The 26,936-nt window shown below is 39.7% G+C and overlaps 2 protein-coding genes across 2 annotated transcripts in view; one reads left to right on the top strand and one right to left on the bottom strand.

Moving 5' to 3' along the window:
* Positions 1-8,369, bottom strand: part of asic1b (acid-sensing (proton-gated) ion channel 1b) — a 160,823-nt gene extending 152,454 nt beyond the window's left edge. Inside the window, exons 1-2 of the mRNA XM_034869617.1 lie at positions 7,600-8,369; positions 6,953-7,347 (exon numbers count right to left, since the gene is read on the bottom strand). Of these exons, the coding sequence (XP_034725508.1) occupies positions 6,953-7,314 (362 nt within the window). The 5' untranslated portion in view covers positions 7,315-7,347; positions 7,600-8,369. The remainder of the gene's footprint in view (positions 1-6,952; positions 7,348-7,599) is intronic.
* A 14,809-nt stretch (positions 8,370-23,178) lies between these two features.
* On the top strand, positions 23,179-25,883 carry LOC117943473 (elastase-1-like). The gene is made up of 8 exons (XM_034869631.1): positions 23,179-23,386; positions 23,623-23,720; positions 23,864-23,964; positions 24,408-24,533; positions 24,777-24,913; positions 25,000-25,142; positions 25,371-25,520; positions 25,752-25,883. Exons 1-8 carry the CDS (start codon positions 23,347-23,349, stop codon positions 25,761-25,763), a joined length of 807 nt encoding a protein of 268 aa, XP_034725522.1. The 5' UTR covers positions 23,179-23,346; the 3' UTR covers positions 25,764-25,883.
* The last annotated feature ends 1,053 nt before the right edge of the window (positions 25,884-26,936 follow it).

Below are 26,936 nucleotides of genomic sequence, written 5' to 3'. Positions count from 1 at the left end.
CTTTTGGGCTCGCCTCAGCTCGTTGGAACCTCGACTGAGGTAGTACTAAAAAAAGTCCCTGGTAGCAGGTCCCATGGAATTTTTTCTGTAATGGAAAACCAAAAAAGGCAACTAGAGTCGAGGCGAGTCAAGTAGATACCACGCAGTGGAAAACCGCCATGAAACAAAATCCTCAATCAAATAAATTGTATTTGTTACGTAAATTCATATGCTAGCAGAGTCAGCTGGAGACTGACATACTCTGACTCATAGCCACATGCAATCGTCGTCCAACGTCAACCAGATAAAGCACAACTAATTATTATGAAATGACCTGGAGAGGTCTGCACCTTCCAGAATTAACTATCTTTCAGAAATAAACCAATGCATTAAGTATTTTATTTTTGTGAAAAAGAATTATGAGTAATAATTTCAGCAACTTAACAGAGATTTTAGGTCACAACATCGATCTAATGAACTGAAAGTCTGTATTTACTATGGCTAAACTGATTCCTCGAGTTACTCAAATAATTTGATTCAATAATTCAGAAACAAAAGCGGTCGGTAAATTTAACTGCTGGGACAAACCAGCCCCTCTTGCACCAGCGCCTCTTGCACATGGCTACTTATATGTACGTGAATTGGACCAAGCCGGTGATATCTGGATTCTTCATTCTTTCTAAACTTCACTTAGATAAGCCTTCTGAAAATGTGTCCCATGGAACTGGAGAGTTAATTAGCCTTGTTGTAAGCTCTGTAAAGTCACATCTACTGTACCTGGGCTTAGTGTACAGCTTTTTTGTATGCAGTGTAAAAAACCAGAAGCATGAAGGGGAAGAAGTGCGAAGAAGATTTACATTTAGCCACCAAAAACGTACTTTGGTAACCTGATTCAGAAGCAGGGTGACCCACGAGGCTAGTCCTTAAAAACTTTTAGTGTCTATTCCTGTTATTGTGTGCAATTTAAGCAATAAAATTGTTGCTTTTTCTATAAATGAAACCTCTTTTATACATTTACGATTGGAATTTAAAACAAAGCAAAAGCATTTATTACCCAATTAATCAATGGAATAATCGGTACAATACTTGATTATTAAAATAATCGATAGCAGAAACCCTAGTATTTATATAGCGCTTTTCTAGTCTTAATGACTACTCAAATCCCTTTTACATAGGACAGGAACCATTCACCATTAACACTTTCATACACTTTGACGGAGGCTGCCATACAAGGTGCCACATGCTCATCAGAAAAACACTGACACACATTTACACTCTGATGGAGCACCATCTAGAGTAATTTGGGTGTCAGCATCTTGTCCATGGGGACTGCATTGGACAGTAATAACTGCAGGGCCAGGGATCAAACCACCAACCTTTGAATTGGTAGGTGACCACTCTACCACCTGAGCCACAGCCCCAGAGGAAATATGTTCAGATTACAAGGTTAACCCTATAAACCATACTACATGTTAGAGAGAAACAGCATGTTCATTTTATGCATGAGTTAAGTCAGTGCAGCAGAGAATTTAATAAAATGTGTTTCATAATATACAGTTAAAGTAATTTTACAAATTGTGATGTATTTCCTTTCTATTTTCCACATGATTTAGTCTGGCTATCACCAGACCAAGCCAAACTCAATAGATTTGAGATTGAGCATTGGTCTGGGGCAATTGTTCTGTAATTTCTCTGCAAAAGAAGCGTGACCAACGGGCATAGTTCTAATGACTCTGTACGCAGTTGGAAAGTCCATCAACCAATCAGAACAACGATCCGGGTGACATAGAAGCAACTGTGGCATCAACGGGTTTGCTGCGATTCAGTGGAGTTCAGTGTTTATATTAAATGTAAAGAAGACGCTGATTACTCGCTTCTCAATAGTCATTGTGTTAAACCCACCAATAGCACGCCAGGTAGATAAGCCAGTTTTTGATTGGTTTCCTCAAAATTGTTAACTGAAGCAGGAGAATTAAACAAATCGCCAGCATAGTGGGTGGGGTTTACCCAGTCTACCCATGAATATCATTGTTAGTGAATGTTCAAGGCACTAAAACTCAGCTCAAAAGATGCAATTGTAGTCAATTAAGCGCAATTAATTTATTAAATAATACCAGTATCAGGAATGGTAACGTTTAGTTAAATATCATCAAATCATGCAGGCCAATTATTAACTAAAGGTTGTTTCTTTGATAAAAAGCAAAGCCCGGAATTAGTTCAGTGCTTTGTCCCACACTGGGACTACTGTTGTCATGCTTTGTTCTAATAAGAAGACACAGCCTGTTGTGGTATATTCTGAACTTAATTGAATTGTATCCCGAGCCTCTGTCTTTTGAGCAACACAAAGCTGCCAGGAGAGCACTTAAGACGCCATGCTCAGATCCCAGAGTCAGGAAGCTTTAGTTGAAGCGCATACAATCACAATAATATGGGTAGATTTTTAATATTGCCCTGCCACTGCTCCCTAAAGCAATCACAGCAAACTCACTGCGTAGGGGCGGGAGTGACTAAATTGGATTATGGGCCACAAGCACTTTAATTTTCTTGCGGGGACTAAAACGAATGAAGAGGCATCTGCATCGCTTTACCACCTCACTCAGAGGAGTGAGTACACACTAGCAACCACTGACTTTAAGACTGAACTTCAACAGTGAGACTATGGACACAAAACTGTACTCCCTCGGGACTTTACACCCTCAGTAAAAAAAAAAAAGAAGAAAAAAAACTGAACAAAAGAACCTTTCTTCATAGCAGTCCATACTTCCATTGTATTACATTGGTGTGACACAACAATGAACACATCTTGATATAATCTCAGGTAATTATCCAATTAGCACTAATTGAACTCATACAAGACAGACGATGGGATTGTTTGTGCAGTGTCCTTGAAAATAAATACCCGCAATTATTCCTGGTAGCAGAGTTTTAATGATCACATCTTAAGGATGACACAGTTATTATGCCACTTTAGATGAGATCAAAGAAATGTAATAGTGCTACAGACTGGCGAAGCGAACCTAAACAAATCAGACAAACACACTAAAGACGCAAAATACAGTAATAACATGCAACGCCTTGCAATGATGAATTGAATTAAATCTTTTAACAACCTTGACCTAAAAACTAAATTGCCTATGTGTCCCCAGTGATAATATTCCCTAATAAACAATCACAATATAAATGCAAATGAACCCACACTTGAAAAACTGCTTTAAAAGCAACTCTGTGGTTTTGTATGTTCAATATAATGATCTGGCCTCCCCATGTCCTCTCCTAAGCACTTTTTACACCAGTACAATCCTGATTAGGGCCTATGATCTTGCTGAGACGGATAACATGGCCAAAATTATCAAGCGCTACATTTTGCAACACTGCTTATGCGAATTAGGAGCATGTTTGCAAGCTCAACTGTGTAAGCAGAAGACTCGCTTCTCTGACTCTCATGAGCTGATCCAACACGTTTGGGCAGCATACTTCTCACAACCCACACCTTTTTCCAAAATGACCTTTCTCTTGTTAATTATCATATAATTGCCCTTGCGATGTAGTAAAAACAAAATTGAGCAATTTACTCTGCACTGCCGAGTGTGACTTCAAACTGCAAGAACACGAGTAAGTGTTTTTTTTTGGGACAGAGCCTGACGGAGTGGAGTAAGTTAAAGTGCTGGTACTAGTAGTTCAGTTATAAACTTACAGCATCTAAGACAGCGTGGCAACACTGCAAGGGAGTATACTGCCTGATACTTCCACCAGCAGTTGCTCAACACTTTGTCTTTCTTCTGCCATTTTCTGACAAAACCCACAGCTTGTTGCCTGATATGAAAAAGCTTACCACTGGCACGTTATTCACCCAATCACTGTTTAAAAGCATTGTCTACAAGAAAACCGGAAGATTTTTTATTGAAACGTTAGATTCAAGTTGTTATCAATGACATAGTTTTTACCTTCAAAGTCACCCAATAAACGGGCAGCAGTACCTTTTCTACTTAGTACTTTACAGCTGTGAGACTGTTAGAGTAAGGCCTACTAACAAAGCTTCCCATGCCATATTTAAAGAAAATGGCACATAAAGTACCGATCCCTGAGTGGGCAAAAAGTAAGGGGGGTATCTGCCAAGGCCAAATGGAACAGTGGTGGCAAGAAACTGTGAGAGAAATGTGAGAGTGTTAATCAGCAGGACAACTCTGTAGCTTAACAAACAGCGCTAATTACACAGGGATAAAGACTTGTTCATCACACAGCTTACGAGACACAAGTTAATTGCCTCTACTTGGAGTCCCCTCTCTCCATCTGAAGTCAGCTCGTTCCAAAGTCATTTGGAGCAAAGCCACAGCTTTAATTTTCTGCTTCCTCTCTTGTTTATTTATTGTTTTTGCCCTTATTTCTTCAGGTGCATCTCACTTCATACAAGAAGGCTGGCTTATTTTGCACTGTTAAAAAATAAGAAGCCTGTGTTGATATTTAAGTGGTCTGGCATTACAGCTGACAGTACAAAGATGAAGAAACACATCCGCGTAGGATGCAGGCACACTGGTTGAAATTTAAACCAAACACAGCACTAGTACTGCAGCCCCGAGCAACGGAATCTATTGCTTTCCTGTAAGGTTATCACTTGTAATAAGGATGTATATAGAGGTCACAGGGCAATGATATTCAGTATGAAAACAGATAATTGGATTTAAGTCATTCTAGCATGTACCACAGAGGTAGGCTATCCAACTGTGCCTTTGGCTGCAGAGCTGTGTGGATCAATATGCTAAAAATACACTGACTAATGTATTCCAAGATTTTATTTAGACATGTTTGTATGTAGTAGATCTTTTATTTTTGCACTAACTGTGCTTGTGTGAATTGTACTGCTACAGCTGTGAATACAGAGTCAAGGATAGCTATAGAGGTTACCTGTAATGCACTGGTAAACGTGATCAGAATTAGCTGGGTGGTACTGAACAGAAAAAGTGAAGAAATTTAAAGTCAAAAGTTTCAACAGTCAACGGTGTGCTTGTCATGGCTGCCGAAAGACTAAATGATCAAAGCAGAGCAGAAAGCAACAAGTGTACAGGGAGGGGAAGGCAGAGTGAATCACACACACACACGTCTCTCCACACTTTGTCAGCATGGGATTTAAAAATCTACTTGTCTGCTTATCCAATATTGAGATATTCGTATCACATGAAGTGTAAAATGATGAGGCAAGGAATTGCACCAGCGGCATTTTCTCTTTCATCATCTTATATTAACCACTCAGAAACTACTCATCCATTATCTGTTTTCTAGGGGATTCACATGATCTGTGATAAAAATGTGTTCCTTCTCACTGTGTTCATTTTTTTAATTATCAAATATGGAACAGTGCAGTACAGTTGCGCAGGTTTGTGAAAGAGGTTAAGTGCATATATTGTCAGTTTGGGTTTAGGGATCCTCCCTTAATAAAATGTTAGGTTTTTTAGTTAACAAATAACAATTTTGCATCATTTTGGACCATTAGGTTTTTACCATATTTGTCTAAAACATTTGAAAAGCTGGAGCAGATGATATAGATGAAATAAGATGAAATGAAATACATTTTACTCCAAAAGAAGTCCACTGGGGACCAACTACAACAATTAGATCTGAGAACGGTATGTAGTGAGTTTTGATGCTCACATTCCTTAACCATTCATTAGGGCTGCAACTAACGATTATTTTCATTGTTGATTAATCCCAAACTATTTTCTTGTTTAATTGATTAGTTGTTTCAGAAAATGGTGGAAATGTCAATAAGTGTTTTATAAATCCTAAGAAGACGTCCTCAAATGTCTTGTTTTGTTCACAACTTAAAAATATTCACTTTACTGTCATAGAGGAGTGAAGAAACTAGAAAAGATTCACATTTAAAATAAAAAAGCTGGAATCAGAGAATTGCTTTCATAAGAAAATGACTCAAGCCGATGAATCAATTATCAAAATAGTTGGCAATAAATGTAATAGTTGACAACTAATTAATGAATAATAAATTGATTAATATTTGCAGCTCTACATTCATTCAGCTTATGTGGTGCCCAAAACGGCTTAGGTGCTGATAGTTGGGGTGTATTTCATGTTGTTGCATACAGTTTCATAAATACAGCGGCTTATGTGCAGTGTGGATTTCAGCTGACTAGATCTGCATTGTCATTACATTATTAAATAACAAACTATGATGCTGAGCCTTTTTACAGCTTTTTAGAAACAAATTTATTCTGTACCCTTTTTTCTGAATTACCTCAGGCTAAGGTCAGTCCAAGTTCATTTTCACTGAGAGCCTTAAAAGGTTTTGCATGCTCTGTCCATGTTGTTTTAACATCTCCAGGTGGCCTAACAGCGACAACCAATGAGACAGGTGTTAAAACACTGCTTTTCACTTCCACATGTATGTAAGCTTTCACCTCAGAAAATTTCGACATCAAAGTAAAACTAAGGTCATCATTTCCACAAGGCTACTGAAAACTCAAAACTAAATTTTTATAGAAGTCCAACGTTTCACTAGTACCTTGTGGATTTAAACTGCTCGGCCTACAAAGTAAAGCATCAGCACTTCCCTTTACAGAAAATCTATGGAGTTTTGGTATTTAGTCAATGGATTGAGGGATTTAGTGATTTAATGGTTCTCAATTCATTTTATTGAAATAAAGAATGGTTCAGTTTTTAACCGACTGCAGTAAAATGTGTACTCAACTTGAAAATATGCAGTTTCAACTAAATGTTTCAATCTTGTGATTGTTCTCATGATAAGCAGTGGAAGTGATCAAATCCTAAATCAACAACTAAATCCTCCTCCAAACCTTATCTTTGAGGCAGAAAGTGTGTCTTTTTGGGAGTCTGTAGGCAACAAGCAGCCCTAAAGGTAAAGTACATGGGAATGAGATAGGGACTCTCTCTCTCTCTCTCTCTCTCTCTCTCTCTCTCTCTCTCTCTCTCTCTCTCTCACACAGACACAAACACACACACACACCTGCCGTTGAGCATGGCCAGGAGCTCCCCAGCGTGGTACAGGTCGTTGCGCGTCACCCGGCTGAAGCGGAAGGAGTTGAGGTTGCAGAAGGTGACAGAGGGGAACACCATCGTGGAAGCCGCCAGCTCGTCCAGCTTGGTGACATGGGGGTACTGGAAGTAATACTGCACCCGGTCCACACACACCATCACCAACATACCCACGGAGCTCAAGAAGAACAAAATCCACAGGATGCGCTTGATACACATCCGCTCATAAGTGAACATGTGCGAGATGCCATGCAGCGTGGACCTGCTGGCGAAATCTTCAATAGGAGCCGGCTCCTTGTAGTCCATGTCCTCCGAGTCCGTTTTGAGAGCCATTAGGTCCCCGGGATGAGTTTAGATGAATGAAGGCTATGGGATTGCAAACGAAAGAAGCTGGCTTTACATGTAAACAGACGCTTTATTAATGTGAAAGATAGTGGCTGCAAGTTCACGCCCTTCTACGCATGCATTTCTCATGCAGCCTGTGTGAGATGTTGCGTCACTGACAGCCGGCAAAATACCCCGACATTCAGAGCATTTTACCCAATATATCCTCAAAATACCGAGTCCTTAGATGAAAAAACTCGAAGAAAGTATTGACGGGGAAAGCATGTGCAGTACCTGGGCTGGGGTCACAGTTCCATCATAAATAGCCCGGTGTGGAGCGCGCATGGATAGATGCCAACGCTCCTTGCATACTTCTGTGATATTACCGAGTTGATATTTGGCTTACACGCTCAAAATAAAAAAGCAAAAGCACCGGACAGGTCTGCAAAAAACAGATCACATGAATCTGCGAGAAAAACAGGGAAATCTGATAGAGAAAATCATAGCGGCGCTATATTCATTCTCTGTGTACGGCAGAGTAGCCTACATGACTACATGGCTTTCCCAGCTCTTCGTATACGAACCCAACACGTGCACAATAAAAAAAACAAATAGCCGCCGATTTCTCGCCCGTTAGCGTTTTAAAAGCAGTCGTCGGGGTGTTCAGGGTTTTTTCACAGCCAGCATTAACAACTGCATCACAGAGGAGCGGGGTCTGTCAGAAAGCTCCCTCGGTGCGCCTCTGCTCGCTTGCATCCATTCCCTCCTCCGAGCTGCTTCCACAACAATGCAGGAAATAGCCTACTTACTCCGGTTTCACTTGGATTCCGGCAGGTTTATCCTTGATTTACAGTGTTCGGGAGGAAAAAAAACATACAGTATGTGTATGCCGACCCGGGCAAAGAGATGCAATTACGGCCCGAAATGCACAGCGTTATGAATTAAGGGGAATCCACCTCAGGGGTGGTCGCGGTTTGATGGGATCAATTAAATTCGCCCCCAACAGGAGAGAGCAAGGATAGGATGCTAGGCTCTGTGGTTTACCCCAGCTGATGAAGCTCAACGTTGGTGTCACTTCAGCGATGTGTTTAACCCAGAAGCGAGGAGCCTACAATTTCAGCAGTGATGATTATGACTAAAAAGTTTCATTGCCTTCACCACTGCCCGTTTCCTGAGCTAATGTTAGCTTAACGTTAACTGTTTGATAAGCCAAAAAAAAGTACTTTTACGCATGTAAAATAAAACTTAAGTTTTATTTTACTTTTTTTTTTTAAAGCAGTAGGCTACAGTGAAAAAACATTACCTTATCATTTATGGGAGATTTAAAGTCAGTTAATTTACCTGTTTTTAAAGGCACTACTTATCTAGCTAGCTAAAGCTAATAAGTGCCATGCAGTGCCAAGTTAAGCAGCAACTGTTATGGTGGCAATGTTGAAAAGCTAGCAAGATTTGAAAGTAGCATCGCCTTGGGGCTCCGTCTACTGAGCCCCGCTGAATTGCTGCTTCCGAGCAGTGTGGAGACTCATTAACACTTCTTAATGTCTCATTCACGGCTAAGCAAACAAAGTTTTCCTTTCCATTCTCCAGCAGTCTGGCAGCATCTCCGAGAACCTAGCTAGCTATGTACGTAGCTGTGGCGTCAAACTATTTCATTAGCTAACGTTACGGGGGAATTGGTGGGCTCAGCCACATGATTCGGCCATTGAATAAATGGAGCTAGTAGATTGTATAACTACTTAACATAAAAAGGAAATATACTTTAGCTGCCGAGCTAACTGTTGGCACATTGGCTAGCTAGCATAGCTCCCAAAGGATTTGACGTAGTAGCTAACGTTAGCGACAAATCGTTAGGATGTAATTGAAGATATCTTATAGTTAGCTCCCCTCGCAAATGTAATGTGATGACTTACCGGTGGTGGCGACAGCGGTCCCTAGTGGCGATGTTTTAAAACAATATTATTAAATACAAATATATAATTATATATAAAGGCATAATACACATATATATGTGTATTTATGTATATATGTGTGTATATATATACAAATTTGACCAGTAACCTGAGTTTCCCGCAACTTCAACAAATCCCAACTGTCCCACGTGCCAGACTTTGTATCTGTGTGACTCAGAGAGCCTATGACGAAGCTACAGTGAGATCGGGTTGACGTCACACGTACGTGATCATATTCTTGACTTGGAACATCTCACATTAACAAACAATACGTACAGCGAAAGACGGTGCAAAACATTTCAGACCGTCCTGCCAACCTGTATGCATTTTCACATCAATGTACGCTGTAAGTTTTATGGCTCTCTGCAGCGTCAGGGCTGCTGAGTTTCCCCCACGACTGACTTGCACACACACACACACACAAACACAGGAAAAACCAGAGATGAGACTACAGGATGACCTAAATTGAGGATAGCTACGCTCGTTGGCTCATATTTGATTCGTACAATACATTATTATTTTTTGTCTTAAATCCACCAGCCATTTTCATATCTTCCATTTGCAGACTCCTGAATTGTTTTGGTAAGGCCCTACGAAAAGTCAGCCAAGAGTAATTTTATTCTCCCCAAAACAAAGTTTCCTTGAAAATCGCAACTTTTTTAAACATTTTTTTACAAAAGCTCCCACAACATCAGCCATTTTTTTAACAAAAAATGCGGAGTTCTGTGTAGGGCTGGCCAATATATTCATATTGCATCAACATCGATATATGAGGCTAGATATCATCATGGAAATGTAATATGATGTAAGTCTTGTATTTTCCTGGTTTTAAAAGTTACATTTCAGTAAAGTGATTTAAATTTCTGAACCTATACTTATAGCTATTTTATTATTTACCTTTACCCACTTAGACATTTCATCCACATTATCGGTGATCATTTATCTTAAATCTTATTGTGAAAATATTTTGTCAACTACTTGTTAACAATGTCGTGGCAATATCAACATGGATGTATTTGGTCAAGAATATCGTAATATGATTGATTTTCTCCAAATCACCCAGCCCTCGTTCTGTGTCATATCTTGGAGTAAATTCATAACTGTAACCATTGATTCAGTGTAGTGACAGATTGTTAAGAGACAGGAATGTAAATGATAAAAAGGGTATTTTAACACTGAGGTGTCCGCTTCCTGGAAGAAAAACAAACTGCTCCCAGAAGATAACTAACAGCTTTTAAAGTTCACAAATAAATATTGTTACTGCTTTAGGTTCAATACGCACCATACTGTAAAACTACTCATAAGTGCGACTTACACACACCTCTTAAGACACTCACATTCACATACATATTAGTACACAAATGCACAAATTGTATTGTACACAGAAACTCAACACATACGGTTTGTTTGTAGGTGCAAGGGTATATTTTCCTACAAATACCCAAACACACATACGCATATGCATACTTGTGTATGCACACATATACAGTAGTGCCTGCATACATATTGTGTACACACATGCACATGTAACACATACACATTCACACACATGTTTGCATACACAAGTGCATGCAAACACACAGTTGTACACAAGTCGCTAAACAAATCTATTTTCTCTTCTGACCAATTCTCTGTAGTTCACTGAATGGAACATCCAAATATGTCAGAGTGAGTGAGTCAGCCAAACACAGGCAATAAGGCTGATGTGTCGCAAGACTGCCAGTGCCAAATCTGTCATAGAAACCATATTGCCAAGAGGCGAGGGGAGTTCACCCATGAAATTGTTCATAATGCGTCCATAATTTCCATTTGCCATAGCATTGACTGTGACAATGTGGCAGTCATCTATAAAGCCGGAATCTTATATTGATCAGCAGTGCTGGGAAGATGAGCCATGCTCTGTTCCAGTGAGGTGATGTGAATTCTGGGTAGACATTGTACGGCACACATGGGTTTGAAATTACAGTAGCTATCAAATGACTGAGGTACAATTGGATAGGTGCTGAGAGGTAAGCTTACCTAAATTAAGCTTTTATCATGCTTTGTTTGTAGGTGCTACAATGATAGTGGAGTAGCTTACTGAGAGGATACTTCTACCTAGGGCGGCACGATTATGACCAAAATGATAATCACGATTATTTTGATCAATATTGTGATCATGATCATTTTCACGACTATTTGTTGATTTTAACCAAAACAAACGAGTGACTCATTATGAACGGGTCCAGCACGGGTTGAACGGCAGATTAACACGTCGTGTGTATGAAACGTCACTGCGCTCCATTTTTATGACCTATGATATTCTGGCCATCGGTCACATCTCTGGCCCAGGAGTTACCCGCGGAAACACTGTTTATAAATACAGGTTCGCCCCTGATATTTAACAATATACAGCTGTGTTAATAACAATTTAAATTGTAGACAAATGTCAGAAGTGTGGACCAGCGGCGCTGTGTGGCAGGGCTGCGCAGAGAGTATGGAGAGAGAGCAAAGGAGAGATCCAAACACAGGCACGGCTTTACAGACGAAATGGGTCATGTAACGCAAAATTAAACCATATCCATATAACAACATTGCAGCGGATGCAAGGACATTATGTGCACCGGTGCGCCCTAGAGCCTGTGAGCTAACAGAAGCTAACTAGCACCGCCACCGACTAGCTAGCACTGCTCACTGCTGTTGTCTGACACAGTCAGGACAAAATGTTGCGTTTACTGGTAAACTGGTAAACCTTGAGACCGCCGTATAAACAACTGCTATATGTTGAATTTTCTTCCAGTTACTCTGTCCTCCGTGACTGTCTACATCTAGAAACTAAGCTGTGCGATGCAGGGAACAACTGACGGGCTCATGAGCAGACAGTGGTTTATGGAGCGGTAGATGCGCTATGCAAAAAAAAAACGGAGCGTTCTATCAATCAACGCATTTTAAAAAAATCGCTCGATCACGCAAATTTGATCGTGGGAAGTCAAAATCGTGATCGTGATTAAAATTCGATTTATTGTGCAGCCCTTTTCATACCAATTACATTATTCTGTAGAATATGATAGCGTAATACTCTTCAGAGGTACCTGGATGAATAGGCCTCTCTAACAAAGTTGTTTTTCCGGTGCAGCTTTCTTTGCAGGTGGCTCTTTGGGACAGCTCTGCCTCGACTTTGACGCTGTCCAGGCCTGCTTATGAATATATTTCCATGTAATGGCTCCATGAAAGTGGGTCTTTATTTTACAAAACGTTTTGAAAGCTCAGACGTTGAAAATAAAAGTCTAATTTATTGGCAGCACTTCTTCTCTTCCATGAATGGAAAATTACTTTATACTAAGAGATTATCAGTATGAAAATATAACCGCTGTTCATGCACAATCCCTCCTTGTGCTCAAGTAGGAGTATCTCTGCAGTATGCATTTATTACAGTCATAGCTAGATATATTTATTTGACAAGATTGATATGTGGCTGTATAAAAAACAAAATTTCCTAAAACATGCTTTAAGTCTCCTAGGAATAAAAACAGGAGTAATGCAGGCCCTTTTTTCTTCCAATTTTGGTTGGTTGAGAAAACCAGTTACTGGAATTTAAATGCAAGAGACGAGTGTTGGGGGGGAAGAGGGATGTTTTCACAAAGCAGAGAGAGGCACTGGGAACAAAAAGGGAAGAAAATGCATTAACGACAGCTAGCCCTTAGTATGCGCTTCCACACAGACACAGGAATATAAAAAGCATACACATTAAAAGTTCCCTGTGTCTGTGCTCTTTGTTTTTTTCTTATATTGCTGCAGTTGAAAACAATGACGTCAGTAGGCCTTCTTTGCACATGGTGCACATTAGCCGTCGAAAAGTTTAATTGATTTTAGCTTGAAGTATGAAATAATAAACTTTTTATTGCCAACACAGGTCCCTATAACACAATATACGGTATAAAAAAAAAGAGATTGAAATAAAGAGTGAACAGTGATTGTCCAGTCATTGTTTTGCAACCAAAAAAAGGCAATTTTTAAAGGTGCTCTAAGCAAGGTTGGGTGACGTTACTTCTTGTTGACGTTCAAAGTATTTTCAACCAAAACGAGACTAGCTTGCCCCTCCCTCCTCCTCATCCCGCCCTTCTTTGCTTCCGCATACTAACTCCCCACCCCTAAATCCTTCTTGTGGGTTATTGGCTGGAACCCTGTGTGTGTATGCTTCGTGGTGCAGGTGTTTTTGTTGCCATTTGTAGACCCTGGGCTGTCTACGCGCTTTTTACAGTGTGTTCTGGGGACAGACAGCTCGCGGAGAGGGAAGAGATGGAGCTGGATGTGACAACAAATGTTTTAGCCTACAACACGTGATATCGCTTAGAACACCTTTAATATTCAAAAAACAGATTGAATAGCGTTTTTATCTGCTCTATTGTAATCATTTGGAATCAATTCTTGTTCATGCACCTGTGCATTGTTGTTGGTTATGATACAGGACAGACTGGTCTGGAATTTCAGAATAGCTGTAGTTTTGTTTGTTTGTGTCTTTTTTTGAGTTTTACATATTTTTGAGTGCTTTTTATGTGTGACAGCTTCTAATAGTTGATAATGCCTCTGTGATAAAATATTTTTAAATAAAGACATTTTTGTTAACAAAAAGTGTTTCTGAATATCAATTTCGTTCAAAACAGTGATAACTGAAACAGATATACATCACTACACGCAGTGTGTACAAAATATTTACTGCAAACAGACCTAAGTAGTAGCCTACACACATAAGAACATCTGCATCTGCACCACCACCACAAAAGAACATAAAAGAAATATATATACATACGTATGACACTGTTGTCAAAACTCACGCAATTCACATACACACACTGCAGACAGCATCTTGGAAGTTTGTTTAAGTTGAAATACTGTCTCATTTCATAGGGGCATGTTTTCACCTTTAGCCCTTGTCCCTCGAAACCGAGTGGTAGGGCTAGGGGTGAAAAGAAGGTAAGGTTAGAAGAAGGGGTAAGATGGAAAAATGGGATTCAGCCTAAGACTGGAAAAATAGTCTTTTAATCAATTGAAAGTCACCAAATGAAAACTGAGCACTAAAAGGTTTTGTCATCAACTCAAATGACTGGCACTGTTACTTATTCCATATGTATGGTGGAGAGATAGTCTCTACACTCAGAGAAGGTTACAACATAAGTGTTTCTGGCAGCAGTCAAGACCGTGGAGAAAAAATGTTTTTTACTTGAATTTGTCATTTTACAGTAGACAGACAGAAATAAAGCTTATTTGAATAGTGTTTCACATTGATTATGTTCTAAAGCACAAATAAATTACCATCAAACATTTAACAGATGATTTTTGTGAAGACATAAAGTATGCTCTTTCTCTTCTGCATTTTATTAATAGCAGCACTAAACAAGGAAGTAGGCTACTCTAGTATGACCATTATAGGACAAAGGGAGAACATTTCTCTTAGTTTAATATCATTAAAAGTAAAGTAAGGTTTTGCTGTCCGCTTCCCAACTCATTTTAACAGAGTGGTTTGCGCAAGACAACACCACAGTGAACTGCACGCACGTGTCTCGGCTAAGAAAGGGTTTTAGAGGCAGCTTTTTTTCTTCAACTATCGCTCTGCAAAAATAAACTCAGTGTCCACTTTGGAGAACGGCCGTGGGATTTTCTACGCTAATATTAAGGCTGCTCTGCACTTGTACTTGTACTGATATCACAAGATACTTTTGACCTTAACCAGAAATCTCGTCACATTTAATCTCGCAAGATCTCGTCACACCTCTAGTAGATGGTATTTAACTGTTGTGTCTAGATTGCAAATTTCACAGAAAAGACCAGGACCCGGAACAACCACTCTGAAAACTATGTCCTGATTGTTGTTTTGTGTTTTTTGTATCAATCCTGGCTGCAAACCAATTTCCCAGGAAGGGACCATAAAGATACTTTAATCTTTATCACGGTCACCCATTGCTGTTTGTGAACCCTAAATAAGTTGTCAAGCTCTAAATAAAGCCCAGTTATTGGCAGGCCCATGTGTTGGGTGTACTGTCACTGGCAATAGTCTTCCTTTCAGCCGATAAATCATATGAAAAGTCAGATATTCCTACTGAAAACCTGCTAAATGACTGCTATTCTAAGTTTGGAGTTGTATTGTATATCTACCAGAGTTGTAAATCTGCCACCATTGTCAGTGTAAACATACTGTCTGTGCAGTGCTAACGACAATGGGTTTTGGGTCATTACTTTCTTATCAATACATGTCAGCTAACTGATAAGTGTTAACTGTTAAACTATGCAAACTGCTTCTATACCAATCCGCATATATATATATATACCAGTTTCCATACATATGTATGGAACAAGAGGTTCATCTCCATAACTCTTTTTGAGGTTGAGTCTTCTTTAATATTTCATTTGGAAAACACTTGTGGTGAGAGTAAACACACATGCACATTATCCAATCTTTCCTCCCCTCTCTTCTCTCTTGTGTCCTCCTTTCCTGTCATCTCACTCCATGCAGATTGGCTTTTACTTTGGCCAAGGCTACGTAGTGTGCCAACAAACTCAGTGGGAGCTGGCAGGGAATAGGAATACACTTAGGGGTCCCATTGACAAGTCTCTTTAGTTATCATTGGGCGAGCAGGACACAGACGGAGCAAAAGGCTCTTGACCCTGTTGATTTGAGCCTGTTTCCAGCCCACACCTGAACCAGCTTCCTAGCAACTCTTGTCTTGGTGCTGGGCCAGAGGATGACATCATCAGGAGGTGACAGACAAGGTCTTCATAGACAGATGGTCTTTAGATCATAAAATCTATCTGCAGGTTCCAGTCCAGACAAATGCATACTAGCCTACTGGGCAATGATCGTCAAGGATCAGTCAAGGACGCCTTTATCAGCATCTTCGGAATTTGTAAAGCCTTGAGAGAAGACCAAGATACCTTCACCTTTGTGTGAAGTGATGTTGTACTGAGGCATGTGCAACTTTGCAAGGGTAATGCTTCTCAACTTTCCTGGCCTTGTAAACCATTATCTGTTCCTGATTGAACCCAAAAGCTAATCATACCAGGCTTTTGCTCAGCAGGAAGTTTACAATCCTTCATGCAATCGGCAATTGCTAAATAAGGAAATTGCCAGCAGAGTGTTTTTGAAATAGTCATTCTCGTTTTGATTTTCAATTTTGTGACTAAGTGTTAAAATTGCTAAAAGCCCTAACCATTCTATCTTAAGGCACTTTGATATTAGTGTCTGCCTGGCACAGATGGACATGGTGGAATGAAATTTGTGAGACAGAAGGTAATGTCATTTCATCACTGCTGTTTCCACTAGGGATGCTCCGAATCCAGATTTTTGGGGTTCGGCCAAATACCGAATCCACTGGTTAAGATTCTGCCGCATCTGAATACCATATCCTACTCCCATCACCAGTCCATTAAAAAGTAAACACAATAATGAATGTCCACAGACTAAAATAAGTTCCATGTAATATTGAACTTAATATTGAATTTACACGCTATTTTTACATTGTGGGAAAGCACATCACTATGGCCAGATGAGCGACAATTTTGTTTGGCAAATTTTCGCTAACCAGTGTATGATGAAGGCATTTTGGGTAGGTGAAATTAGAAAGCTAACGTTAGCTAAAAAGCAGCAGCTGGCCATACGGTTGCTCTGCTCCAACCGTACGGAGACTTATTTACAGAGAGAACAGCTGATAGCCCGGGAGAGGCACTGTCTGGTTAACACAAGTTTTACATCACACCACGTAAACGATGTAAACGCAAAATGTTTTAACAGCGGCGATATTGTATATTGTTTAGGGTCCTTACCACCACAAGACAAAACTGTATTGCAAATTGAACCTGTAGCTTTGACAGAAAGTCTAACAACACTTCCGGCTCCTAAGTTCCATTTTTACTTTCTCACAGCCTACTGCATTGAGCGGTCCACCTACGTACACACCTTCCCGTAATCAACAGTGGTGTCATTACGAAAATTCTAAGGTTTGGCAGAAATTGTAACCCAATATTCGGCCAAATCCCAAACCAAATCCTGGATTTGGGGCATCCCTAATTTCTACCCCTCTTAAAGTGGTTGATTGTGTTTGAACACGGGTAACTCCTCAGTGTCTCCAGGTCCATACAGCATCAGGTCTTTCCACTGCAAGATTGATTCTTCTCCACTAGAAAAAAAAGTTTTTGAATCCTAATCTACAACTTTGTGCACTTATAGCCTCGGCCTCGATCTATGATGAATGCCATGAGATATTTGGAGAGCTGGTTATGCAGGAATTTTCCACTTAATTTCCACTTACTGTGTTGACAGTTTAACAAATCTAGGCACCAGGCAAAACCAGTGAAATGTTTTAGCTATGGAGAAGCATGTTAGCTTGCAGGCAGATCCTCTTTTACCAATGATGTCCAGAACAACACAGCTACATTTAGGCTTTTTATATTTAAAAAAAGCTAATGATCAAATTACTTCTTTATATTTTTCATGAGCTAAACAAGCTGCTGAGAATCACTGCCAATCGCTGCATATTTGGTAATGACTTATGTAACTCCTACACTGTTTTTGAGTGATTGGCTGTTGTCCACAGCTGAAGCCCCATAACGCCACAGCATGGGACCTCCACCTCGGTCCTTTGCACACAGACTTCTACTCTCATGTGGAGTGCGAAAGAACATTTAAATTAGCCTTATGTAGGAATGAATCCTAATGACTTCTTTTCATTGACAGCTAACTAAATATTCACATTCCAGCTCCAATTTAACCCGCCCACATCCCCTCATTGTCTCTGTCTCTTATTTCATTGGTGGTCTGCTGCACAGTATTCTGCTGTAGTTGAGAGAAAGGCAAAAGTAAATGGTATCGTGCCTCTGCCTGTATGAGATATGAGCTTAGCAAAATGGGCACCTAGTCTATAATATGACACAAAAGGAATTCGTTTTCATTGACAGGATAATTGAAAATTAAATCGCCAGCAATTACTTTTTATAGCTGACCACTGAAAGTGCTTATAGGGATACTTATTGTGAATGAATATTGAAATGCAGGATTTTTAAGTACGGTGTTAAAATCGCACATGTGAAATGCCATAGAACGTTTTCAACACAATTACTAAGGAGACAGTTTTTTTGCTCCAAGACAATTCTGAACGAGACTTAAGGCATATACTTGATATAGACATGTTGAGATTCCCTTTTTATGATTTACCAAGCAGCTGGCCGGCCACATAGGCCCCAATCAATAGTTTTAAACTCATTTTTTTAGCTCTGTAGGACAGCATGAAATAAAGGTGAGAGCTGAGTAAAGCCCTCCACTACTCTTAAGAATGGATCAGCACCTTTTTGGTGTGAAACCAGATGAAATATTGGTGTGTACCACGCAAGGAGAAATTAAGAAAACCCTTTTTATCTTGCACCAACAAGTTTAGTTCACTGTAGGCTAGGGTGTAACACAGCCTCGCTTTATGTCTTAATATAAATCTAAATCTTTGAAATGCAAAAGTCTGAGAATGAATCATGTTTTGTTTTTAAGATTATTTTTGGGTATTTTAGGCCTGTATTTGATTGGATAGCTGGGAAGTCTTGAAAGGGGGGAGAGAGAGGCAACGACATGCAGCAAAGGGCCGCTGCATCAAGCCTGAGACTCTGTACATGGGGAGCACGCTCAAACAGGCGAGCTACCCGGGCACCCCATAATAAAACCTTTTAGTCATGAAAGGGGTGATCATGTCTTTTTGAGTTTCTATACAGGAGCAAGAACAACATTGTGACCATCCATACACTCACCATTCTGAGTTAATTGTCTACTCTCCCTAACTTTCCCTCATTGTGCAGAAAGTAGTTATACATTTTTTATTTTATTTAACCTTTACTTAACCAGGAAAGTCCCGTTGAGATTAAAAACATATTTTTCAAGGGAGTCCTGGCCAAGACGCAAAACACAATCAATTACATTTATAAAAGTTATATAACACAGACCGTTAAAAACATTTACAATGTAAACAGGTCATTTCAGGTTCTCTCAATCTGGATTTAAAAGCATTTAAGGAAATAAGTGAAAGTAACATTGCACAGACCAGTGAAGTTTGGAGATTGCACTCTGTGTCTCTCTGTAGTTCCAATCGTCAGTGGTAAAGAAAAGCAATTGACGGAATACAGAATAGATTTGGAAATACGAAGTTTGTTAAATTCCAAAACTGTGTTTTTAAACTCAAATCATCTTTAGACATCAAAGAGCATAATTTTCCCACATGCAATCATAACTGTAACATGTATGACTCATACTGTATGTTACCTCTGACGGTTTATCGTATTATGAAGAAAACTTGTTAGTGATGTGAAAGAATTCAAGTTGTGCAGTGACACATTGGGCTATAAATTAACTAGTTATTGTTATCACAACACACTTATTCAAACTGACGCTTTCTCTGTTAAACTGTGCTAATTGACGTTAGATATTTTCTCTCTTTTCCCTTAGGGAATAATTATGTTGACAGCCACTGACAAGCATAAGTGTGCATGCAATAAAAACATGCTTTACAAAACAGCTGCACAAGCTCCCGTCACTGCTGTACTGTAAGTTTTTTTAATTAGATGTCCATTTAACACTGATATTAACATGCAGACAGCTTTTATTTTAATCACTTATTTAAACATTCCATACACAGTTCATATTAAAGCTATTTTCATCTGGTTGTTGTTGGGTTCGGTGATTTCTTCCTGTTTTTTCAAGTTTAATTATCATTTGTAGTCCAAGTTAGTAGTCCAAGTTAGTGTCTGATCATGAAGACCCTCCTGAATGGCCCAACACACACCTTGTGGCAAGGATGACAGCACATGGAATGTCAGTTTTTAATCCCTGTCCTCTCCCCTGTGTTACTCAGTAGGGGAATCCAGAAGCAGCAGCCTCCTTTTCCACTCCAGTAGACCCTATCGCTGCTGCAGCCAAGGGCCAGGACCCGGCAGCACGGCGGCAGCTGAGACCAGGGCAGAGGGGGAACAAGCGAGAGGAAACACATACGCAGCTAGAGGTGAAAGCAGCACCAGGAGGACGGTGATGTATCAACAGTACTCCACAGGATCAATCAGGCACTCGTAGCTACAGCAGATCATCGAATGCGCTGCTGCACCACCTTGTCCCTGCCCCCAACAAACCACATCAGCCCCACAGCCTATATGGCACCTTTGTTTCGAGATATATGGAGAGAGGCTAAAACAGAGTGTTGAAGGACATGTATAATTGCAATTAAAGGTTCCCAACAGACCAGTGGATAAGTTTTGCTGCTGTCACCCAGCAGGCATGTATAGAGTAGAGTGTGTGTTGATTAGTGCCATGGTAGGCAGTCATTAAGAGACGCAAAATCTCACACATTATAAAGTATTTTAGTGACAACCAACACCAAAGCCACAAACAGATATAAGCAGAAGTAGCAGTGTTACACTAATAGATCAGAAGGAGATTAATTTCCCGACATTTCGTCCCTACATTTCAATGAGATTCTTGTCCTAATGTTAAAATCCAAATGTCTTTATTGCCTTTTTGTTCTTTTGTCATCTTTCTCTGGTGTTGAAATTGTTGATGGCTGTACTACTCAACCTCCCCTGTTATTTATTATTATTTGAAAAGTTTGTTTGGTGAACAGTACAAATGCTCATTAAAAGCAAGAGAGGGCTATGGACACAAAGGCCTGTTACATGTTTTAGGATATGAGTTGTTTTCTTTGGGAATCCAGGACTCCATGAAGAAAGAAAGAATGGATTGTTTTGTAAGTGACCGAAAAAACAATGCAAAGGCCTTATGAGAAACAGCTGGCCCCATCAAAATTTCCTTTTTGTTGAACTAAGACCACTGTTGATCTAAGGCCTGTAGAAATAGCACTCTACAAATCAAAACATTTGTAGCTTAAGGATATATTTGAAACATGTCTGGGCATATGTGAATGTTGTGTTTACAGCTAGTTTTTCTGGCGTCAAATGGCAGCACTATTAACAAAATAGGCGGGAATGAATAACTGTGTACTAACAGTATTAGTAGTTTCTAATTTTAATGGGGTTTCAATCTTTTGGCTTTGCGATGGCAACAGTTTGAGCTTTTCAAATAGTGTCACATTGGCATAATCAACACTTACTTTGCGATAACCCTGCATGGCAATCTATCACAGACCCAATCAGTGCATCCCATTAATATTTTTGGGAACCTCAATTTCCTGTCCATGTATGCGAGACATCTTTATGGGAACCAAATTGACTATTCATTAACGAGGGGAAGCTGTATCAAGAGCAAACATCTTTAATTAACACATCCCCAGCACTTCCTGTCTTTGATCTCCCCATTAGATTTATGCCTCTGCAAGAAAAGATTGGGCTGGCAGAAGGATACACGAGGAGTTCGGAGGGGATGAAGACGCTCTGTGAGAAAATAGCAAAAGTGTGCAGCCACTGCTGATCAGGAGGTGTTGCAGCATTAGGACCTTTACCATGTGTGTCAAGGGGCCAGCTCCATTACCAGTCTGCGCAGCTATCTCTTTAATAGCCTGATAAGGCAATATTACGGAATCCATGCACTTTTAATGACTTTCTGTCTAATTAGGACTGCTTTATAAAAGACAGACACATCAGAGGCCTTCCCATTGTCCAGAAACCTATTGTTGGAGACGTGACCACTTGCTAGCAAGTTGCTTTTAAAAAGTATTAATCTATTTTACCTCAAGAAGTTCTGTGGAAAAGAAATCATCAAGTAATCCATGCATGGTACACCTGTCCAATGTCATAGAAGTCAGAAGAGAGAAATGTTCTCATTTAGCCTACATCTCAGTTCTCACACTAGATTTATATATTTCCAGTTAGGGATGTAGATTTTGACTCTTTCTTCAAATGATTGTAATCTCAGTTTAGTATTACACTAAAATCTGTATTTACAATAGACATTTCATTAAGATTTGGGTGTTGCAACAGATCTGTGTCTTCTCTGTTTCACCTCCTGTGAAATACAGGTGAAAGTAGAGATTGTGTGTGTTTGTAAGTCTTCAGCCCCATCTTGTGTTTGGCTGTGACACTGTCCTGTTTTCAGATTGCTATGGTATCCTGTGTACAGACAAATGATATGTGAATTTGACACGTGTCCCAAATCAGCAACTGCTCTGTATCTTATAAATAAAATGATAGTGACTGAAAAACATCTCGAAGTGTAATTGTAAAAACATGAGAAGAAATTCCATTTCATAAACAGTTGCATTGGTTTGGTATCTTATACTTCTTGCTATTAAGTAATAAGAGAGAAAATGCTAGGAAAAGTCCTCCAGTCAATATGCAGGAACTGAATATACACAGTCCATTTGGTCTAGACTGAAAGTGAATAACCCTCCACCCTTTATTTATTCAGTCCTTCAACATGACTTACTTGAGTTTGAACTTTTCTAAACATTTCTGAGTTTTAAAATATTTCCTAAAACACACACACAGAACATTCTGTTTTAGGAAAAGTAAAGGATATAGTCCTAATTTATTTTCCAAGATCACCATTGTTAGATTTAGATTTAAAAAATGTTTTAGGTTTTTAGAGTGAAAAGTTTCCTTGGTGCTTGAAACATCGCTTAGTTACGCTAAGTAACAGACAAATACATCCACAGTTACTCAGCGTAAGTCACTGAACGGTGCATAAAATGTCATATTAACAAGATCAATTTTTTCTCCATTTCAACAAGTATAGTACCTTAGATGTATGCCACTACAAATCGAACAACATATATACAAGAATTAACTCTTTGTAAATGCATACATAAAAAGACTGAAATTCCATTTTCGAAAACTGGTGAGACTAAGATGTAACTTCTCCCCTTGAGGCCAAATTTCTTTTTTGTAGATTTCCATAACTAGCACCAAAAATAGATGTGGTTGAAATGATCAAACCTTTAAATTACCCTGACTCATGCCCTGCAGTGATATATTTGTGTGTGGAAACCGACTGTGATAACATCATGTGAGACAGAACACAGCTGCTTACCTGTTTTTTTGTCACAAGAACAACCACACTTTTCCAGAATGAAGGTTGGGTTGAAGTATAAAAGAAGGAGAAAAGCATTCGTTCCTTGCAGAAACGTTACGACACACTGCAGACATGCTCAGGTTTCTATTGTTGACAAGTCTCGCAGCCCTGGGTAAGAAAATGACAGCACACACAGCGATCTCTTTCTGTCTCATTCACCATCAGTCAGTCACAATTTCTGTCATCCAGTCAGTCACTTATTTTTTCAGTTTAGTAAACATACAGGAGCTCTACATAATCTGCTCTACCGGTATTACCTACATTACTGCCCAAATTTCTCTTCCACTTTCTGTGGGTGGAAAGCCAACATGTATAAATTGTACCCTCTGTTATTATGTTTTTAACCAGTGCTGGCTGAGCTGGGGCCCCAGCCCAGGTACCTGGAGGACAGCTTTGAAAGAGTTGTTGGAGGTGAGGTGGCCAGTCCCAACTCCTGGCCCTGGCAGGTAATCCACTCTAACACAAAAACTAAATGCACTGTTTCAGGAGAAAATGAAATGATGTTTGGGGACTTATAATAGAGTCACTATATTGGATTCACAAATTACACTTGTTTTATAGATAAATCTGTTGTTTTCTCCCCCCTTAGATTTCTCTTCAGTACAAATCTGGCAGCAGCTACTACCACACATGTGGAGGGACCCTGATTGAGAGAGGCTGGGTCATGACTGCTGCTCACTGTGTGGACAGGTAACACAATGATTCCCTCGAGCATATGCATATACATAGTATCCTTTGGCTGTGTGAGTATTGGGTGCATTTGTGTACGTTTTGTAATTACTTTGACTTACTCTTATCCCAGTACAGATGTATGATTTATTTCAGTGTTTTCCAAATGTCACCAGCATGAGAAAACCTCTAACAGCCTCATTTATAACTGTCACATACCAATGGCATTCATTTATTTTAGCAGAAAGAAAGAAATGCCTCTAAACAAAGAATTAAAGAAAACCAGGAGTCATTAAATGGCCTATTTTGACCTTTAGTTTATATGTATTTATTCAGTTTACTGTAATAAGAATTTATTGGGTAACTCTGACTTGCAATTGCATAATTTAAGCCACAAATAAAATCCTTGATTGTAAACAATATCGTGTTTCTCTTTGATTTTTTTTGTTGTTGAAATATCGCAGCAGTAGGACGTGGCGTGTCATTCTCGGTGAACATGACCTCAACATCAACAGTGGCAGAGAGCAGATCATGACAGTCAGCAATGTTTATATCCACCCCAGATGGGACTCCAACAGAGTGTCTTCTGGGTGAGGATTGTATTTTTTCTTGCATTGATACAGTTTTAAGGATCTTCGACCTGCATATTTGAGTAATTTATAATTTTTTGAATGAAATCCATTTCTCTATTTTCCCCAAATAAAGTGTGTTCTGGGATGGGGTAAGAACGTAACCTTAGAGAAGTGATACTGGTGCGTGCTCCCCAAGGAGTGTAGGATCTTTACAAAGTTAGTTTTGCTTCCTCCTGTGTGATCCATGGATCTCTACCTCAGGTTCGACATTGCCCTGCTGCGTTTGTCCTCTCTGGCCACCCTGAACTCCTACGTACAGCTGGGCTCTCTGCCTCCCTCCCAAGAGATTCTGCCCAACAACAACCTCTGCTACATTACCGGATGGGGACGTACTTCCAGTAAGTCGATTGCATGATCCAGTCAGTTTTAATGCTTTTCTGTGAGATCAATGTATCTTACCTTTTTCCAATATTACCTTGTCAAGCTGGTGGCAGCCTGTCTGCCCAGCTGAAACAGGCCTACCTTCCTCTGGTTGACCACCAGACCTGCAGCAGCCCAGCGTGGTGGGGCAGCACCGTCAAGACCAGCATGGTGTGTGGTGGTGGTGGTGCAGAGTCTGGATGCAATGTGAGTCTCCTCCGACATTAATACATATTTTGGAAAAGTTGCTAGCTTTGTTTTTAACTTGTGGCGTGATTAAGTTGATGGAAAACATTAAGAAACACAGTGAGGAGAAAGAAAATGCACAATTTAACCCTCCAATAAAAAATACTACGGCAACATTTATATTTTATATCCACAACTGAATCATTATGTCCACAAATCTGAAGAAGCACTCTCTCTCGTTCCTCTCAGGGTGACTCTGGCGGCCCTCTGAACTGCCTTGTTAACGGAAAATACTACGTCCATGGTATTGCCAGCTTCGTGTCTGGTTTGGGATGTAACGCGCCCAAGAAGCCCACCGTCTTCACCCGTGTCTCCGCCTACATCGAATGGATGGACTCTGTCAGTATTAGGGATATGTATTACCATTATGTGTAATAACACTAGCTATCAAAAAAAACTCATCAGTATATGAATGCTAGTACAGACATAGCTTTTGTGGCATTAGGAATATGTATTACTATCATATGTAGTAACACTAGCTATCAAAAAAACTCATCAGTATGTGAATGCTAGTATGGCATTTCAGTTGCATATGATGTGTAATCATTGTTTGTGTCTTCTCTTTTCCAGATCATGATGTAAACGGACGAGTTATTTGTGGTGCAGCACACAAAGACCGGGGAAGCATTCGACCATGTTCATCCAATGTTTTTTTGTCATTTGTCTGGTCTCATCCTGCAAAAAATAAACACAATTGAACAAGTGACGGCTCTTTTCTCAGAAAGTTTATGTAACCACGGTTATGTGTATCATTGTGAAAGTTACATTTCTATTGCTTTAGAAATCAAACTGTCATCCCACACGGCAAAAAAAACCTTTTCAAAGGTTCACCTAAAAATACAAATTCCTGCATACAGCTACTTAAATTAAAAGTGTGGCTACAGATTGTGAAAACAAATATTCAGCACTGAACGTTCTTAGAAATACTTTTTATGTTTCAGTAAATCCAGGGTGATGTGGCAACACGCCGTCACACACTATCACAAACTGTGATAAAGTCTGAGAAGGATCACAGGTGCCTCTCTGACCACTGCCAAGCTCAGCAGAGGATGCACATCAAGTGAAGGTCAACCCAGGGTATTAAAGAATGTACATTTAGAAATGGGAAAATGCTGCAAGTCCTGCTTTTGTTTTTATGTAAGACACATCAAGGTTGTACTGTAAACAATCCACTGCTGAAAAATGCTTAAAAATAAAAAAAATAAAAGTACACAAAGGGAAAACAAACCATTTTTAAATAACGTTTTGATGAGCTTCTTCTGTGCCTCAGTGCCGGCTCGGTCTATAGGAGAGCGGCACTGCAGGAAGAGTAGGAGGTGGGAGGTGAAGAGGTGCTTCATCACTCCTCCTGGCAGGTACAGTATCACATAGCCAGATAGAAGTTGAAAAAAAAAATCATGCAATGGAGAGCTCCATATATACGACATCCAGAAAGGAAAGTCATGAGGTGGTTTCCAACGGGTTGCCATCCTTCTCTTGGCCGCTGTAAGTCCAGCAAATACAGCATGTTTTGAGTTGTAGAGAGTTGGAGGTCTGACGGATCATTCAGAATCAGAACATTAACAGTAACAGGTACAGTGTCATTAATCAGGGCAGATACTTCTGATGCAATTTTGTTCCAGAACTGACCAACGGGAGAGAAATCCCAGATCATGTGACGACATGTACCTTGAGCTTTTTTTGGGCAGAACATGCATGAAGGGCTGTTGATTGTTTCACGTGATGCTTTTTAAGTTGTATAAAACTTTTGATAAA

The sequence above is a fragment of the Etheostoma cragini genome, chromosome 4 (assembly GCF_013103735.1).
Source record: "Etheostoma cragini isolate CJK2018 chromosome 4, CSU_Ecrag_1.0, whole genome shotgun sequence".
NCBI classification, from domain to species: domain Eukaryota; kingdom Metazoa; phylum Chordata; class Actinopteri; order Perciformes; family Percidae; genus Etheostoma; species Etheostoma cragini.
The sequence above is the reverse complement of the archived record's forward strand: the minus strand, read 5'-3'. Positions and strand labels throughout refer to the sequence as shown.

Coding starts and splice junctions, on each gene's coding strand:
- LOC117943473 (XM_034869631.1), top strand. CDS start 23,347: ATGCTCAGGTTTCTATTGTTGACAAGTCTCGCAGCCCTGG. Junction 24,534..24,776: donor TCCAACAGAGTGTCTTCTGG/GTGAGGATTGTA, acceptor TCTCTACCTCAG/GTTCGACATTGCCCTGCTGC. Junction 25,143..25,370: donor GTGCAGAGTCTGGATGCAAT/GTGAGTCTCCTC, acceptor CGTTCCTCTCAG/GGTGACTCTGGCGGCCCTCT.